This window comes from Micromonas pusilla, assembly GCF_000151265.4.
Source record: "Micromonas pusilla CCMP1545 genomic scaffold MICPUCscaffold_10, whole genome shotgun sequence".
Lineage (NCBI taxonomy): Eukaryota > Viridiplantae > Chlorophyta > Mamiellophyceae > Mamiellales > Mamiellaceae > Micromonas > Micromonas pusilla.
Window position 1 is genome coordinate 75,499 of NW_003315891.1, and position 17,318 is coordinate 92,816.

The 17,318-nt window shown below is 64.6% G+C and overlaps 6 protein-coding genes across 6 annotated transcripts; 4 read left to right on the plus strand and 2 right to left on the minus strand.

The window, feature by feature from the left end:
- Positions 1–2,190: 2,190 nt before the first annotated feature.
- MICPUCDRAFT_20475 (uncharacterized protein) lies at positions 2,191–2,746 on the minus strand (the record flags this gene model as incomplete). The annotated part of the gene is made up of 2 exons (XM_003061562.1): positions 2,191–2,379; positions 2,711–2,746. 2 exons carry the CDS (start codon positions 2,744–2,746, stop codon positions 2,191–2,193), a joined length of 225 nt encoding a protein of 74 aa, XP_003061608.1.
- Positions 2,747–2,919: 173 nt separating this feature from the next.
- On the plus strand, positions 2,920–3,946 carry MICPUCDRAFT_50965 (uncharacterized protein; the record flags this gene model as incomplete). The annotated part of the gene is made up of 2 exons (XM_003061322.1): positions 2,920–3,143; positions 3,274–3,946. The coding sequence occupies 2 exons, from the start codon at positions 2,920–2,922 to the stop codon at positions 3,944–3,946; spliced, it is 897 nt and encodes a 298-aa protein (XP_003061368.1).
- Positions 3,947–4,066: 120 nt separating this feature from the next.
- MICPUCDRAFT_50966 (uncharacterized protein) lies at positions 4,067–5,183 on the plus strand (the record flags this gene model as incomplete). Its single annotated transcript, XM_003061323.1, has 2 exons — positions 4,067–4,285; positions 4,472–5,183. The coding sequence occupies 2 exons, from the start codon at positions 4,067–4,069 to the stop codon at positions 5,009–5,011; spliced, it is 759 nt and encodes a 252-aa protein (XP_003061369.1). The 3' UTR covers positions 5,012–5,183.
- Positions 5,184–5,328: 145 nt separating this feature from the next.
- Positions 5,329–8,611, plus strand: PHO2 (glycosyltransferase family 35 protein). The gene is made up of 3 exons (XM_003061324.1): positions 5,329–5,362; positions 5,560–5,670; positions 5,857–8,611. Exons 2-3 carry the CDS (start codon positions 5,571–5,573, stop codon positions 8,496–8,498), a joined length of 2,742 nt encoding a protein of 913 aa, XP_003061370.1. The 5' UTR covers positions 5,329–5,362; positions 5,560–5,570; the 3' UTR covers positions 8,499–8,611.
- A 210-nt stretch (positions 8,612–8,821) lies between these two features.
- MICPUCDRAFT_41511 (uncharacterized protein) lies at positions 8,822–9,166 on the minus strand (the record flags this gene model as incomplete). The annotated part of the gene is made up of 1 exon (XM_003061563.1): positions 8,822–9,166. The coding sequence occupies one exon, from the start codon at positions 9,164–9,166 to the stop codon at positions 8,822–8,824; it is 345 nt and encodes a 114-aa protein (XP_003061609.1).
- Positions 9,167–9,724: 558 nt separating this feature from the next.
- MICPUCDRAFT_48200 (uncharacterized protein) lies at positions 9,725–17,263 on the plus strand (the record flags this gene model as incomplete). Its single annotated transcript, XM_003061325.1, has 3 exons — positions 9,725–9,767; positions 9,973–10,064; positions 10,259–17,263. 3 exons carry the CDS (start codon positions 9,725–9,727, stop codon positions 17,123–17,125), a joined length of 7,002 nt encoding a protein of 2,333 aa, XP_003061371.1. The 3' UTR covers positions 17,126–17,263.
- Positions 17,264–17,318: the final 55 nt, after the last annotated feature.

Here is a 17,318-nt window from a genome sequence, read left to right on the forward strand (position 1 = left end):
CGCCGCGGAGCATCATCGCGATCGTCGCGCGGAGGAGGAGGAGGAGGCTGAGGACGTCGCGACGACGACGCGGCCGCCGCGCGACGACGACGACGACGCGCCGACCGCGAGTCATCACGCGATCGAGGGTGCCGATCTCGAGAGGCCCGCTGGGACGACGACGACGACGACGACGATCTCCGTGGTGGAGACGATGGGGATGTCGCGCATGCGCGCGCTGTACACCGCCGCGCACGGACGCCCGCCGCCGAAGGGGCACACCGCGAAGAAGCTCCGCGGCGAGCTCTCGAAGCTCGACCCGGAGGCGGTCGCGATGCTGCTGGCGATCGACGCCGGCGACGAAGAAACAAACGCGCCGGCGCCGGCGCCGGCGCCGGCGGCGACGGCGGCGACCGCTCGGAAATCGCCGAAGAAGACCACCGCGCCGCCCGTCGCCCCCGGCGTCCTCGAGGACGGTCGCACGGCGAGCGGTCTCGGCGGCGGGACCGGGACCGGTCGTCGGCCCGCGTGGAAGAGCGGGTGGGCGACCGCCGCGCCCGTTCTGATGAAACCTCCGCCGCCGCCGCTCGTAAAGGACGACGACGACGACGACGAGGAGGAGGAGGAGGATCGCGCGAAGCCGGCGACCGCGACCGCGAGCGAGGGACGACGACGACGACGCAGGGTCCTCGCGCCCGCGGAGTCGGCGTCGGCGTCGGAGGAGCCGCGAGGCGGCGGCGGCGGCGACGACGTCCGCACGGACTCGGACGACTCGCTCGTGAACGACGGGCTGCTCGCGCGCGTCGCGAAGAAGCAGAAGGCGTCCGCGGACGCGGCGGCGGGAAGACGAACGGTCGCGGACGCGTGTGCGAAGACGAACGGACGCACGCCGAGGACGGGAACGACGACGACGACGACGACGCGAGCGGCGGCGGCGCCGCCGCCGCCTCGAGACGACGACGTCATCAAGCTCGGTTCGGACTCGGACTCGGACTCGGACTCGGACCTCGCGCCGATCGCGACGACGTCGAACGCGCGGCGTAAGAAGCGTCGACCGCCGCCGATCGTGGCGAGCGTGAAACGAGAGAGGAGGACGTCCACCCCGAGGGCGGCGGCGGCGACGGCGGCGGCGGCGACGGCGGGGCGGAGGCGGGTCGCGTCGCCGCCGCGGCGGGCGCGGAGAACGGCCCTGACCGACGACTCCGAGTCCGACTCCGACGTCGTCCCGGACTCGGACGTAGACGAGGACGACGACCGCCCGCTGGAGAGGTTCATAGAGCGCGCGAACAAGTCGCTGGAGGGCGCGCGGGCGAAGACGCGCGCGGCGGCGAGCGCGGGGGCCGTCGTCGGCGGCGTCAGAGGCGTCGGCGGCGCGGCGACGGAGCCGTCGAGCGCGAGGCGCGTCGCTGGCGGCGGCGCGAGCGGCGCGGCCGCGGCGCCTTCTCACCGACCGTCGTACGACGCGTTCGGGAACCGCATCGACGGCGGAAGCGACGACCTCGACGACGAAGACGAAGAGTTCGAGGGGTACGACTGTTTCCGCGACGACGACGACCGACGCGGCGGCGGCGGCGGCGGCGCTTCGGCGCGACGGCGGGACGACCCGTTCGCCGCGGCGGCGCCGGCGCGCGGCCTCGGCGGCCCGATGTCCCGTCTCCCTCGCGCGCCGTCGCCGCCGCCTCTCGCGCCGTGGAGACGCGAGCTCCCGCACTTCACCCCCGTCAGCGAGCTACGGAAAGGGGAGTATCACGAAGGCGAGAAGGTGTACGTCGATTATTTCGGTCAGTTTGGCGGGGGCGGCGGCGGCGGCGGCGGCGGCGGCGGCGGGGGCGGCGGGGGCGGCGATGGCGGCGGCCGCGGCGGCGATCGCGAGGGACGGTGGTTCACCGAGGACGGTCAGAAAAAGTATAAGGACGCGTCCGGGGAGGTGTTCACGGGCGCGAAGGCGTGGAAGGCTTCGGAGAAGTCGAAGCGCGGAACGGTCGCCGCCGCGCCGAGATTTCGACGACGCTGAAGAGGAAAATAGAAACGCGTCGCGTCGCGCGAAGCCCCAAAGAGCGCCCGAAGACGAGCATCGTAGTTTTTTATGTCTAACGTTCTAGCACCGTACGTTACATCCCTCTAAGAGCGTACGTGACCTATGCTGTCGCCACCCCCGCCCCCTCGTCGACGCTCGACGAGGAGACCCATCCATTCGCTTCCCGTCCTCGCTCATTGCTGCGCGTTCGCGTCCACGCGCTCGAGCGTGTTGTAGTTCAGAAGCTTCTCGATGAGGTCGACGTGGCACATCAACATGCGTCTGCAGCAGTACCGGTTCAGGTCGAGCGCGTCCAGGGCGTCGCGCTCGCTGTAGTCCGCCTGGAGAAGGTCCAGGTACGTGTCCCACTTGTTTCCGATCACCTGGACGACGCAGGACGAGGGCCGCGGTCGCGGTCAGACGAGGTCGCGGGGTCGAACGCCGGGGGAGGACGGACGGACGCGACGCGAGAGAGAGAAGCCGACGTCCGTCGCGTCGCTCGCGCGATGACCGAGCGCGGGGTCGCGGTCGCGGTCGATCGGCGACGGAGGACGGCGCGCGCGGATCTGCGAACGAGCGCGGCGTTTAGGGCGGGCGCCCTGGCGAGAAGGAAACGATTAATTCATTCTCCTCGGGCGGCTCGCGATCGTTCGCCCGCGCGATCGCGGTCCTCCACGGCGATCGACGGACGTGAAGCGGGGGTCGCTCGCGTACCTTGCCGCACGTGAAGCAGCGCACGGGGATGATCATGGTGTTCGGTCGTGCCGGTGACCAGTCAGACTGGCGCGACAGCACCCCCCGAAGGGTTTGCGACGGGAATTCCGGCCGCAGCCGCAAGTTTTCACCGCGCCTCGCCTCGTCAACTCGCACTGTAAATAAACGATGCCTCGTCAGTGCGCGACGTCGCGCGCCCGCGCGGCGCGATGGGCGGCGACGACGCGACCTCCGCGGCGCTCGCGAGCGCGGACGCGCTCTACGCGTCCGGGGACGTCGCCGCCGCGCTCGACGTCTACGCCGAGGTGTTCGGTCTTCGCGAGTCGCCGCCCGCGAACGTCCTCCGCGAGCGTCTCGCGTCGTCGTCGTCGTCGTCGTCGTCGTCGATGAGGCGCGTTCTATACACTGGTCCCCATACGACCGCGTTCGCGAGGTGGACGCCGATCCTTAAGGACTTTTGCCGGCATGTCTCTGCGCCCACCCCTCGCTTTCAATCCCCGCCTTCGACGCCTTTCAACTCCACCTGACGCCTTTGAACTCCACCCCGACTTTCGCTTGTATAGAATGGCCCTGAGCCTCGTGCACGCCGCGCGATGCGTCAAGCGCGTCGCCCCGGCCGACGTCTCCACCGCGGAGGCGCTCCTGCGCGCGGCGGCGGCGTCGAACGACGCCGGCGACGCCGTCGCCGTCGCCGCCGCGGACGCCGAGCTCGCGCTGCTCCTGTGCCAAGAAGGGCGCGACGACGACGCGAAAACGATCCTCGCGCGACGCGGATTCCGATACCGCCTCTCGCGCGAGGTGCTGCGATACGACCGAGACGACGACGACGAGGACGAGAGGGACGACGACGAAGTCGCCGAGGCGATCGCGACGCACTCGAAGCACGTCCGCGTGTTCGACGACGCGGTGCCGGAAGCGATGCTCGGTGTGCTCCGAGACGCGTTTCGCCCGTCGTCGTCGTTTTGGCGCGAACACGCGTACGCGCGCTCGGACTGCGGCTTCTTCTCCTACGTCCACGAGCTCGCGACCCCGACGCCGCCTCAAAACGTCATGGACGTCGTCGTGCGTCACGCGTGGAGGATCGCGCGGCTGGCGTTCCCCGCGTGCGCGACGGCGACGCGCGCGGAGTGGTGGGCGCACGCGCGTCCGCACGCGTGCGGCCATCAGGCGCGTTCTGTTTGGTTATCACGCTTGTCCCCGTACGACCCCGTCGGCGCGGTGCACGCCGATCCTTAAGGACTTTCTCTCCCGGCGTGTCTCTCCGCCCAGGTTCCCTCGGTTTGAATCCCCGACACACCGCGATGCCTTTCAACTCCGCTTCTGACGCCTTTCAACTCCACCCCGACGTTCGCTCGTATGGACAATTACTCTCAGATGCACTTCGACAGCGACGACGAGGGCTCGCGCGCGTCGCGGGGCGGGGACGATAAGATACGACACCCGATCTGCAGCGTCGTGATCTTCGTGAACGGGTGCTCGGGCGGTCCGACGCTCGTGACGGACCAGACGCCGAGCAGTCGGAGACTGGCGAGGAGAGGGTGGCTCGCGCGGCCGAAGGCGCGTCCTCCTTACACCGTTCCCCGCGCGACCGCGTCGGCGCGGTGAACGCCGTACCTCAAGGACTTTTCCCGGCGTCACTCTCCGCCCACCCCTCGCTGGTTTCAATCCCGACACACCTCGACGCCCGCCTTTCAAATCCGCTTCTGACGCCCGTGGACTCCACCCCGACATTCGTTGCTTCGCGTGGGCGACGACCCTCAGACGGGGCGCGTCGTGGTCTTCGACGGGACGCGGCTGCACGGCGTCGTCCCCGGCCGCGGCGACGTCCCCGGGGTCCCCGGGGACGTCCCCGGACCGGAAGGGAGCCACCGCGCGACGCTCATGATCGCGTTCTGGGATAAGGTGAAGATACGCCGCGCGAAGGGCCCGGGGTCGTCGTCGTTTTGGCCGAAGGGCAGCGCGAGGCCGTTCCCGCCCGCGGAGGCGTTGACGGCGGCGCTCGGCGGGGAGACGATCGACGGGGGGATCCCCGTCCCCGCGTGGCCGTCGCTGTTTATGCTCCCGAGTGGTCCCGAGTTCGCGGCGTCGTGCGCGGGCGCAGACGACGACGACGATGCCGACGACGACGATGATAACGTCCGGAAGGCGGGCGTTTCGTTCGCAGGGAGAGAGACCGCGGCGACGCCGGTGTCGCGGGTGTGGGAAGACGTGGACGCGGCGGCGAACGGCGCGTGCATGCCGTCGCTGCTCGTGGACAAGATCCAGTCCCTGCCGCCGATCGACGCGTGCTTCATGTTCTGACGGACGGACGCGCAGGTGTGGTAGCCATATGGAGCGCGCAGGGGTGGTGGAGAGGCGTGGAGAGGCGAGGAAGGCGCGCGTGAGACGATCGGCGACGCGTAAAAAGTTGTATTCGACCGTTGTGCGTTTTTTGAACCGTTGTTCTGGATTTAAATGTATCCGAGTTGGCGAGAAAATGTACACTTGTCACGCGTATGAGCAAACAGGCTCGCGCGCTCGTGCGCTCTGATTCACGAGTTCGGCGCGATCTCGTGGCTCTCGTCGCGAAACGATATTTCGACGGCGCGATTGTCGCGGCGCGCTCAGATCCGTTCGCGCCGACGCTAGCAGCCGGTCGCTTACTCTTCAACGGCACGTCGCCCTCACGTCCGCGCTTCCCTCAACCTGCGCCGCGCGTTTTCAGGACGATCCCGCGTCGCGCGGCGCGCGATGCGCCGTCCGTCGCCCTCGCCGCCGGGTCTTTTTAAACGACGGTTCGCGACTCGGAAAAGGCGATCGACTGACATCCGCTCTCCGTCCGCCTCCCTCCCGCCTCCGCCTTCCACTAGGAACTTTCGAAATGTTCGCGATGACCTCCCCCGCGGTGATGATGCCGCAGAAGCTCGCGGCGCCGAAGCGCACGCACGCGCGCGTCGTCCGATGCTCCGCGACGCCTCGCGGTGCGGCTTCGCGATCAATCTTTTTTTTTCCCTCCCGTCGCCTCGCCGCAAAAAGTCGCCGCCGCGTCCGCGGTCGACGTCCCCCCACTCCCCCGATCTCGTCTCCCGCGCGCCCTCCCCGCGCTTTCGCATCTCCCTGACGCGCATCTCCCTCCGAACGCCGTCCACATCTCCTCGCCTCCGCAGACGCGAAGTCCAAGGCGACGGCCGCGCCCGAGGCGCCGCTCGCGCCCAAATCCGCGGAAAAGATCGCGGAGAACATCCAGTACCAGACGACCAAGACGGGCGCGATGCCCGTCACCGGCGGGCCCTCCAAGGTGTACGACATGTACCGCGCGACCGCGGAGAGCGTCCAGGAACAGCTCGTGGAGAACTGGACCGCGACGTACGAGCACTTCCACGCGCAGAACCCGAAGCAGGCGTACTACATCTCCATGGAGTACCTCCAGGGCCGCGCGCTCACCAACGCGGTCGGCAACCTCGGGCTCAAGGGCGAGTACTCCGACGCGCTTCGCACGCTCGGATACTCCCTCGAGTCCTGCGCGGACGTCGAGAGGAACATGGGCCTCGGCAACGGCGGTCTCGGCCGCCTCGCCGCGTGCTTCCTCGACTCGATCGCGACGCTCGACCTCCCCGCGTGGGGCTACGGGCTCAGGTACAAGTACGGCCTCTTCAAGCAAGGCATCGACCCGGTCACCGGCCAGCAGATGGAATACGCGGACGACTGGCTCGAGTTCGGGAACCCGTGGGAGATGAAGCGCGACACGTCCTACGACATCTCCTTCTACGGCTCCGTGAAGGACGGCGTGTGGACGCCCGGGCAGACGATCAAGGCGGTGGCGTACGACTCCCCCATCCCGGGCTACAAGACTAAGAACTGCATCTCTCTGCGACTGTGGGACGCGGAGGTGGCGCCCAAGGCGTTCGACCTCGCGTCCTTCAACGCGGGCGACTACGAGGCCTCCATGGGTGAGACGAACCTCGCGTCGCAGCTCTGCGCGGTGCTGTACCCGGGCGACGGCACGCGCGCGGGTAAGGCGCTTCGCCTCTCGCAACAGTACATGTTGTGCTCCGCGTCCGTGCAGGATATTCTCGCGCGGTTCAAGGAGCGCGGCAACGCGGACTGGAACGACCTCCCGGAGAAGGTGGCGATCCAGATGAACGACACGCACCCGACGCTCGCGGCGCCGGAGCTCATGCGCCTTCTCGTCGACGTCGAGGGCATGTCGTGGGACGACGCCTGGGCGCTCACGTCCAAGACGGTGGCGTACACGAACCACACCGTGATGCCCGAGGCGCTCGAGAAGTGGCCGCTCGAGCTTCTCGAGGAGCTCCTCCCGCGTCACGTCGAGATCATCAAGAAGATCGACGAGCAGTTCGTCGCGTCCGTGAAGGCGGCGTACCCGAAGCTCCCCGCGGACGAGCTCGAGGCGAAGATCAACACGATGCGGATCCTGGAGAACTACCTCACCCCCGCCGAGCTCGTCGCGGAGGAGAAGCGCATCGCCGACGCGAAGAAGGCGAAGGCGGCCGCCAAGGCGGCGGCGGCGGCCAAGAAGACCGCGCCCAAGACGGACGAGGAGGAGGAAGAGGACGAGGAGGAGACGATCCCGGCGCCGATGGTGAGGATGGCGAACCTGTGCTGCATCGCCGGATTCGCGATCAACGGCGTCGCGGCGATCCACTCGGAGATCGTCCGCACGTTCACGTTCAAAGACTTCGCGGAGCTCTTCCCGGAGAAATTCCAGAACAAGACCAACGGCGTGACCCCGCGCCGCTGGCTCGCGTTCTGCAACCCGCAGCTCTCGGACGTCATCACCGAGGCGATCGGCACGGACGAGTGGGTCACGGACACCGCGCTCCTTGAGAAGCTCGGCCCCATGGCGGACGACGAGTCGCTTCAGAAGAAGTGGCGCGCCGCCAAGCTCGAGCGCAAGGCGCTCTGCGCGGACATGATCGAGCGCACCACCGGCGTGAAGGTCTCCACGGACGCGATGTTCGACATCCAGATCAAGCGCATCCACGAGTACAAGCGCCAGCTCCTCAACATCATGGGCATCATTCACCGGTACAACGAGATGAAGGCGATGACCCCGGAGGAGCGCGCCAACGTCACCCCCCGCGTCTGCGTCTTCGGCGGGAAGGCGTACGCGACGTACCTCCAGGCGAAGCGCATCGTGAGGCTCGTCACCGCGGTCGGCGACGTCGTGAACAACGACCCGGAGATTGGCGACCTCCTCAAGGTTGTCTTCGTGCCGGATTACAACGTCTCTCTCGCGGAGACGCTCATCCCGGCGTCGGAGCTCTCCCAGCACATCTCCACCGCCGGCACGGAGGCGTCCGGCACGTCCAACATGAAGTTCCAGATGAACGGCTGCCTCATCATCGGCACGCTCGACGGCGCGAACGTCGAGATCCGCGAGTGCGTCGGCGAGGAGAACTTCTTCCTGTTTGGTATCGAGGAGCCGGAGGTTGAGCCCGCGAGGGCGGAGCGCGCCGCCGGCGAGTTCGTGCCCCCCGCGGAGTTCACCGCGGTCATGGACTGCATCAAGTCTGGCGCGTTCGGCGAGGAGGGCGAGTTCGACGAGCTCCTGTACTCGCTCGAGGGGAACGAAGGCTTCGGCCGCGGGGACTACTTCCTCGTCGCGAAGGACTTCAAGTCGTACATCGACTGCCAGGCTGACGTCGACGCCGCGTACAAGAACGCCGCGGGGTGGACGAAGTCGTCGATCATCTCCACCGCGTTTTCCGGCAAGTTCAACTCGGACCGCACGATCGATCAGTACGCGAAGGAGATCTGGGACATCAAGCCGCTCCCGGTGCCGTAAATCGTTCGTTCGTTCGTTCGCGAACGTCGACGACGCGCGGCGTTCAACGACCAAACCAAACCGGGTATTCTAATTTTTTACACAACCGGCGGCTCGCGACGGGCGCGGCCGCCGTGTGCATACAGTACGCACTATAGGGTCACGCGATTTCAATTCGAAACAACCTATTACATTTCATCCGTTCGTCGCGTCGCGTCGTTTAAGTTAGAGTGGTCTCCTCGTATGCACAACCATCGGTCCGCGACAAAGAATAAGGTAATTAATTATTTTGGCAAGATTCGTCGCCTCCGTCCCCCCCGTCCCTCCGCTCTCGTCGCCGCGAATCACTTCGTGATCTTGCTCTTGACCTGGTCGTACGCCCCGACGAGCTTCTTCGAGACCGCGGGAAGCGAGTCTCCCAACCGCACGAGCGAATCGCGCAGCGGCGTGCAGTCGCTCTGCGCTTTGACCTGCTTCCCCGCGAAGACGCCTTTCGCCGCGCACTTGAGATCTTTCGCGGTCCACCCGCAGCCTTTCTCCGTCACGCACGCGCGGCAGGACGACAGCGACTTGCACTCCTTCGCCTTCGCCGCCGCCATCGCGGGGATCGTGAAGAACGCGGACGCGATGACGAAGAGCAGGAGGAGGACCGCGGTGAACCGCGGGGAGGAGGAGCCGCGAGACGCCATGAATGCGCTGTTGAACCGGAAAACGCGTCCGTCTGTCGATCTTTTTCGAAGCGGCGACGCGGACGCGACGCGGAGGGAGGGACGGCGGGGTCAGCGCGCGCGGACGCGGAAGACGCGCGCGCGGGCGTCGCGGGAAGCGCGCGAAGAAGTCGCGCGATGGGGACTCGAACGTGCCTGGTGCTCGCGTGGCGGCGCGGTGAGGGTGTGGCCGCGCGGAGTGAACGTTGGACGCGAACGAATGTGACAGCGAAGCGACCGACGCGCGCGCAGCGGCGCGGCGCGGCGCGGGGGCGACGTCGTCGTTTTCGCGCGCTCGCGTCTGAAAAGCGAAAGCCGGGTGATCGGCGGAGCACTCACGGCGCGCGTCAGACGCGGTCGAAGCGAGGACGAAGAGAAGCTCGCGGCGGCGGCTTGCTTGGGACACGCACGGCGCGCGCGCACTGCGGATCGGGCGCGGCGCGGGTCTCCGGCGACGCGGGAGGCGAGAACCGGCGACGGCGTCGAGCGAGCGTCCGCCGAAGAGTGCCGGTTAATCCGCGCTTCGGCGAGACGGCGACGATGGCGGACCCGGAGGCGCACGAGGCGATGCTCGAGGAGAAAGGTCCGCGGGAGTACTTCGTCGACGGCGTCTAGAGCGCGATCGCGCGCTCGTCCCGCGCGTCGCGACGTCGCATCGCGCGCCGGGGGGGTGATTCCGCGCGCCCATTCGCGCGCATTAACCCTATTCGCGCGCTCTGAGTCGCGGCTGACATCTTTCTCCCTCCCCCCCCCCGCCCCGCCCCGCCCTCCTCTTCCTCGCCTCGCAGCGCGAAAATGGCAGCAGCTCAACGCGAAGAGATACGGGACGTCCCGGAAGTTCGGGTACTCCGAGCCGAAGAAGGAAGAGATGCCCCCGGAGGTTCGTCGCCCCTGCCGATCCCCCCCCCAGATCGATCGCCGATCGCAATCGCCGCCCGCCGACGGCCGCTCGAGCGAAGAATGAATGCGAAATCGAGATCGCCCCTCGCGGTCGACCGATCTGACCTGATCTCGCCCCACCCGATGATCTAACCCCACCCCACCCCGCCCCGCCCTCTCTTCACCAACCAACAGCACGTGCGCAAGATCGTGAAAGACCACGGCGACATGTCCTCGAGGAAATTCCGGCACGACAAGCGCGTGTACCTCGGCGCTCTGAAGTACGTCCCTCACGCGGTGTACAAGCTGCTCGAGAACATGCCGATGCCGTGGGAGCAAGTGCGGCACTGCGAGGTGATCTACCACATCACCGGGGCGATCACGTTCGTGAACGAGACGCCGAAGGTGATCGAGCCGCTGTACATCGCGCAGTGGGGCACGATGTGGATCATGATGCGACGGGAGAAGCGCGATCGGAGGCACTTTAAGCGGATGCGTTTTCCGCCGTTCGACGACGAGGAACCGCCGTTAGATTACGCGGACAACCTCCTCGACGTGGACCCGCTCGAGGCGATCGAGCTCGAGCTCGACGAGGACGAGGACGGTGCCGTGACGGAGTGGTTTTACGACCACAACCCGCTGAAGTGGACGAAGTTTGTGAACGGGACGAGCTACCGCAAGTGGCAGCTCCCGCTGCCGGTGATGGCGACGCTCTATCGACTCGCCGGGCAGCTCCTGTCCGACCTGACGGACCCGAACTACTTCTACCTGTTCGAGAAGAAGTCGTTCTTCACCGCGAAGGCGCTGAACATGTGCATTCCGGGCGGGCCGAAGTATGAGCCGCTGTTCCGGGACATGGACAAGGCTGACGAGGACTGGAACGAGTTCAACGACATCAACAAGCTCATCATTCGGTCCGCGCTTCGAACGGAGTACAAGGTTGCGTTCCCGTACCTGTACAACAACCGCCCGCGTAAGGTGGCGGTGCCGCCGTACCACACCCCGATGGTGATGTACATCAAGACGGAGGACCCGGATCTCCCCGCGTTTTACTACGACCCGCTGATCCACCCCATCGCGCACTACAAGAGCGAAGGGAGCGCGAGGAGCGCGGCGATGGAAGGCGTGGGCGACGACGAGGAGGACGACTTCGTGCTGCCGGAAGGGTGCGACGCGTTCATCGCGGAGGCGGAGCTGTACAGCGACAACACGATGAACGGCATCGCGCTCGTGTTTTCTCCGCGGCCGTTTAACATGCGGTCGGGGAAGACGCGGCGGACGATCGACGTGCCGCTCGTGAACGGGTGGTTCCACGAGCACTGCCCGCCCGGGTATCCGGTGAAGGTGAGGGTGTCGTACCAGAAGCTTCTGAAGTGCTACGTCCTGAACCAGCTTCACAAGCGGCCGCCGAAGGGGTTGAAGCGGAAGTCGCTGTTCAAGGCGCTGAAGAAGACGAAGTTTTTTCAGTGCACGGAGCTCGACTGGGTCGAGGCGGGGCTTCAGGTGTGCCGTCAAGGGTACAACATGCTCAACTTGCTCATTCACCGCAAGAACTTGAACTACTTGCACTTGGACTACAACTTCAACTTGAAGCCGGTGAAGACGCTGACGACGAAGGAGCGCAAGAAGTCTCGCTTCGGGAACGCGTTTCACCTGTGCCGCGAGATCCTGCGCCTCACGAAGCTCGTCGTGGACTCGCAAGTGCAGTTTAGGCTCGGAAACGTGGACGCGTTTCAACTCGCGGACGGCTTGCAGTACATCTTCTCGCACGTCGGTCAGCTCACGGGGATGTACCGGTACAAGTACAGGCTCATGCGTCAGATCCGCATGTGCAAGGACCTGAAGCACCTGATTTACTACCGGTTCAACACCGGTCCCGTCGGCAAAGGCCCGGGCGTCGGGTTCTGGGCGCCGATGTGGCGCGTGTGGCTCTTCTTCCTCCGCGGCATCGTCCCGCTCCTCGAGCGATGGTTAGGCAACCTCCTCGCGAGGCAGTTCGAGGGAAGGCACAGCAAGGGCGTCGCGAAGACGGTCACGAAGCAGCGCATCGAGTCGCACTTCGATCTCGAGCTGCGCGCCGCGGTGATGCACGACATCCTCGACATGATGCCGGAAGGGGTCAAGGCGAACAAGGCGAAGACGATCTTGCAGCATCTCTCCGAGGCGTGGCGGTGCTGGAAGGCGAACATCCCGTGGAAAGTCCCGGGCTTGCCCGCGCCGATCGAGAACATGATCTTGAGGTACGTCAAGTCCAAGGCGGACTGGTGGACGAACGTCGCGCACTACAACCGCGAACGCATTCGCCGCGGCGCCACCGTCGACAAGACGGTGTGCCGGAAGAACCTCGGGCGGCTCACGCGGCTGTGGCTCAAGGCAGAGCAAGAGCGCCAGCACAACTACCTCAAGGACGGGCCGTACGTCACCCCGGAGGAGGCGGTCGCGATATACACGACGACCGTGCACTGGCTCGAGTCGAGGAAGTTTTCTCCGATTCCGTTCCCGCCGTTGTCGTACAAGCACGACAGGAAGCTCCTCATCCTCGCGCTCGAACGGCTCAAGGAGAATTATTCCATCTCCGCGCGGTTAAACCAGGCGCAACGCGAGGAGCTCGGGCTCATCGAGCAGGCGTTCGATAACCCGCACGAGGCGCTATCGCGCATCAAGCGACACCTGCTGACGCAGAGGGCGTTCAAGGAGGTTGGCATCGAGTTCATGGACCTGTACTCGCACCTCATTCCCGTGTACGAGATCGAGCCTCTGGAGAAGATCACGGATGCGTACCTCGACCAGTACATCTGGTACGAGTCCGATAAGAGGCACCTGTTCCCGAACTGGATCAAGCCCGCGGACACGGAGCCACCGCCGCTGCTCGTGTACAAGTGGTGCCAGGGGATTAACAACCTCACGGACGTGTGGGACACGGACGAGGGCGAGTGCGTGGTGATGCTTCAGACGAGGTTCGAACGCATGTTTGAAAAGGTGGACCTCACGATGCTCAACCGCCTCATGCGTCTGATCGTCGATCATAACATCGCGGACTACATCACCGCGAAGAACAACGTCGTCATCTCGTACAAGGACATGAGCCACACGAACTCGTACGGTCTGATCCGCGGCTTGCAGTTCGCGTCGTTCGTGTCGCAGTACTACGGCTTGGTCCTGGACTTGCTCGTGCTCGGTCTCACGCGCGCCTCTGAAATCGCGGGACCGCCGCAGATGCCGAACGAGTTCATCTCGTACAGGGACGTGCGCACGGAGACGAGGCATCCGATCCGTTTATACTCGAGGTACATCGACAAGATCCACATGCTGTTCCGTTTCACCGCGGAGGAGGCGAAGGATCTCATCCAGCGGTATCTCACCGAGCACCCGGATCCGAACAACGAAAACCTCGTCGGGTACAACAACAAAAAGTGCTGGCCGCGCGACGCGCGCATGCGTCTGATGAAGCACGACGTCAACCTGGGCAGAGCCGTGTTTTGGGACATTCGGAACCGGCTTCCGCGGTCGCTGACGACGCTGGAGTGGGACAACGGGTTCGTCTCCGTGTACTCGCGGGATAACCCGAACCTGCTCTTCAACATGTGCGGGTTCGAGGTGCGAATCATGCCCAAGGTGAGAATGGCGACGGAGTATTTCGCGCAAAAGGACGGCGTGTGGAACCTCCAGAACGAGCAGACGAAGGAGCGCACCGCGCAGGCGTTCTTACGCGTGGACGACGAAGCCCTCAAGCAGTTCGAGAACCGAGTCCGGCAGGTGTTGATGTCCTCGGGGGCGACGACGTTTACGAAGATCGCCAACAAGTGGAACACGGCGCTCATCGGATTGATGACGTACTACCGCGAGTCCGTGGTGCACACCCAGGAGCTCTTGGATCTTCTCGTGAAGTGCGAGAATAAGATCCAGACGCGCATCAAGATTGGTCTGAACTCCAAGATGCCGTCGCGTTTCCCTCCCGTGGTGTTCTACACCCCGAAGGAGATTGGCGGCCTCGGGATGCTGTCCATGGGTCACATCTTGATCCCGCAGTCCGACTTGAAGTACAGCGTGCAGACGGATACCGGCGTGACGCACTTCCGCAGCGGGATGTCCCACGACGAGGACCAGCTGATTCCAAACTTGTATCGGTACATTCAGCCGTGGGAGGCGGAGTTCAACGACTCGCAGCGCGTGTGGGCGGAATACGCGTTGAAGCGGCAGGAGGCGCAAGCGCAGAACCGGCGACTCACGCTGGAGGATCTCGAGGACTCGTGGGACCGCGGGATTCCGAGGATCAACACGCTGTTCCAAAAAGATCGTCACACGCTCGCGTACGACAAAGGGTGGCGCGTGCGGACGCACTTCAAAGAGCACTGCTTGCTCCGGCAGAACCCGTTCTGGTGGACGCATCAGCGGCACGACGGGAAGCTGTGGAACCTCAACAACTACCGCACCGACGTGATTCAGGCGCTCGGCGGCGTCGAGGGCATCTTGGAGCACACGCTGTTCAAGGGGACGTACTTCCCGACGTGGGAGGGTCTGTTTTGGGAGAAGGCTTCGGGGTTCGAGGAGAGCATGAAGTACAAAAAGCTGACCAACGCGCAGCGGAGCGGTCTAAACCAGATCCCGAACCGTCGGTTCACGCTGTGGTGGTCGCCGACGATCAACCGCGCCAACGTCTACGTCGGGTTCCAAGTACAGCTGGATTTGACCGGCATATTCATGCACGGGAAGATCCCCACGCTGAAGATTTCGTTGATTCAAATCTTCAGAGCGCACTTGTGGCAGAAGATTCACGAGTCCGTGGTGATGGATCTGTGCCAAGTCTTCGACCAAGAGCTGGACGCGCTCGAGATCGAGACGGTGCAAAAAGAGACGATTCACCCGAGAAAGTCGTACAAGATGAACTCGTCGTGCGCGGACGTTCTCCTGTTCGCCGCGTACAAGTGGCAGATCTCGAAGCCGTCGCTCATGGGCGACAGCAAGGACGCGTTCGATCAGAAGTCTTCGAACAAGTACTGGCTCGACGTGCAACTTCGGTGGGGCGATTTCGACTCGCACGACATCGAGCGGTACACGCGCGCGAAATTTCTCGACTACACGACGGATAACATGTCCATCTACCCGTCCCCCACGGGCGTGATGATCGGCATCGACCTCGCGTACAACCTCCACGCCGCGTACGGAAACTGGTTCCCCGGGTCGAAGCCGCTCATTCAGCAGGCGATGGCGAAGATCATGAAAGCCAACCCGGCGCTCTACGTCTTGCGAGAGCGCGTGCGCAAGGGTCTGCAGCTGTACTCCTCTGAGCCCACGGAGCCGTATCTGAACTCGCAAAACTACGGCGAGTTGTTTTCGAACCAGACGATCTGGTTCGTGGACGACACGAACGTGTACCGCGTCACGATCCACAAGACGTTCGAGGGGAACCTCACGACGAAGCCGATCAACGGCGCCATCTTCATCTTCAACCCGAGGACCGGTCAGCTGTTCCTCAAGGTGATTCACACGTCGGTGTGGGCGGGGCAAAAGCGTTTGGGGCAGCTCGCCAAGTGGAAGACGGCGGAGGAGGTGGCCGCGCTCGTGCGGTCCCTGCCCGTGGAGGAGCAGCCGAAGCAGATCATCGTCACTCGTAAGGGCATGCTCGACCCGCTGGAGGTGCACCTCCTCGATTTCCCGAACATCGTCATCAAAGGGAGCGAGCTGCAGATGCCGTTCCAGGCGTGCATGAAGATTGAAAAGTTTGGCGACCTCATCTTGAAGGCGACGGAGCCGCAGATGGTTCTCTTCAACATCTACGACGACTGGCTGAAGACCATCTCGTCCTACACCGCGTTCTCGAGGCTCATACTCATCCTCCGCGCGCTGCACGTGAACACCGACAAGGCGAAGATGTTACTCAAGCCGGACAAGACCATCATCACCCAGCCGCATCACGTCTGGCCGGATCTCTCCGACGAGCAGTGGATCAAGGTGGAGATCGCGCTGAAAGATCTCATCTTGGGCGACTACGCGAAGAAGAACAACGTCAACGTCAGCGCGCTGACGCAGAGTGAGATCAGAGACATCATCCTCGGCGCGGAGATCACGCCGCCGAGTTTACAGCGGCAGCAGATCGCGGAGATTGAAAAAGCCGGCGGCGACGCCGCGGGGATGACGGCGGTGACGACCAAGACGACCAACGTCCACGGCGACGAGCTCATCGTGACGACGACGTCGCCGTACGAGCAGGCGACGTTCGGTTCGAAGACGGACTGGCGCGTGCGCGCGATCAGCGCGTCGAACTTGCACTTGCGCGTGAATCACATCTACGTCAACAGCGACGACATCAAAGAGAGCGGGTACACGTACGTGCTGCCGAAAAACGTGCTGAAGAAGTTTATCACCGTCGCGGATCTCCGGACGCAGATCGCGGGGTACATGTACGGCGTGTCGCCGCCGGATAACCCGCAGGTGAAGGAAATTCGATGCGTCGTGATGCCGCCGCAGTGGGGGAACCACGCCGGGGTGAACATGCCGCAGACGTTGCCGGAGCACGATTACCTCGAAGACTTGGAGCCGCTCGGGTGGCTGCACACCCAGCCGAACGAGTCGCCGCAGCTCCCGCCCGGGGACGTGTGCGCGCACGCGAAGATTCTGGAAGGGAACCGGTCGTGGGACGGCGAGAAGTGCATCGTGTTGACGTGCTCCTTCACCCCCGGGTCGTGCTCTTTGACGGCGTACAAGCTCACTCCGAGCGGGTACGAGTGGGGTCGCGCGAACAAGGATTCGAGCGCCAACCCGCAGGGGTACGCGCCGTCGCATTACGAAAAGGTGCAGATGCTCTTGTCGGACAGGTTCTTGGGGTATTTCATGGTCCCGGACGGCGGGAGCTGGAACTACAACTTCCAGGGCGTGAAGCACTCCGCGTCGATGAAGTACGCGCTGCGTTTGGCGAACCCGAAGGAGTTTTACCACGAGAGTCACCGTCCGACGCACTTTTTGGAGTTTTCGGGCGCGGAGGCTGGCGGCGGCGACCGCGGCGGCGCGGAGGGCGGCGCGGAAGACGTCGCGGAGGCGGACCGCGAGGATCTCTTCATTTGATTTGTTCCATTTGGATGCGTTGAAGAGAAGAAGAAGAAGAATAGATACGACGGGAAACGAATAGAACGCGCGACGGAGGCGCCGGTGCACACCGCCCTTCTTCGCTTTAAAATTTGACAAAGCAAAAATTTAGCCATTCTTCCAGACGCTGACTCATCATCGGTCCGCGCGCGCGTCGAACGAACGCGTGGTC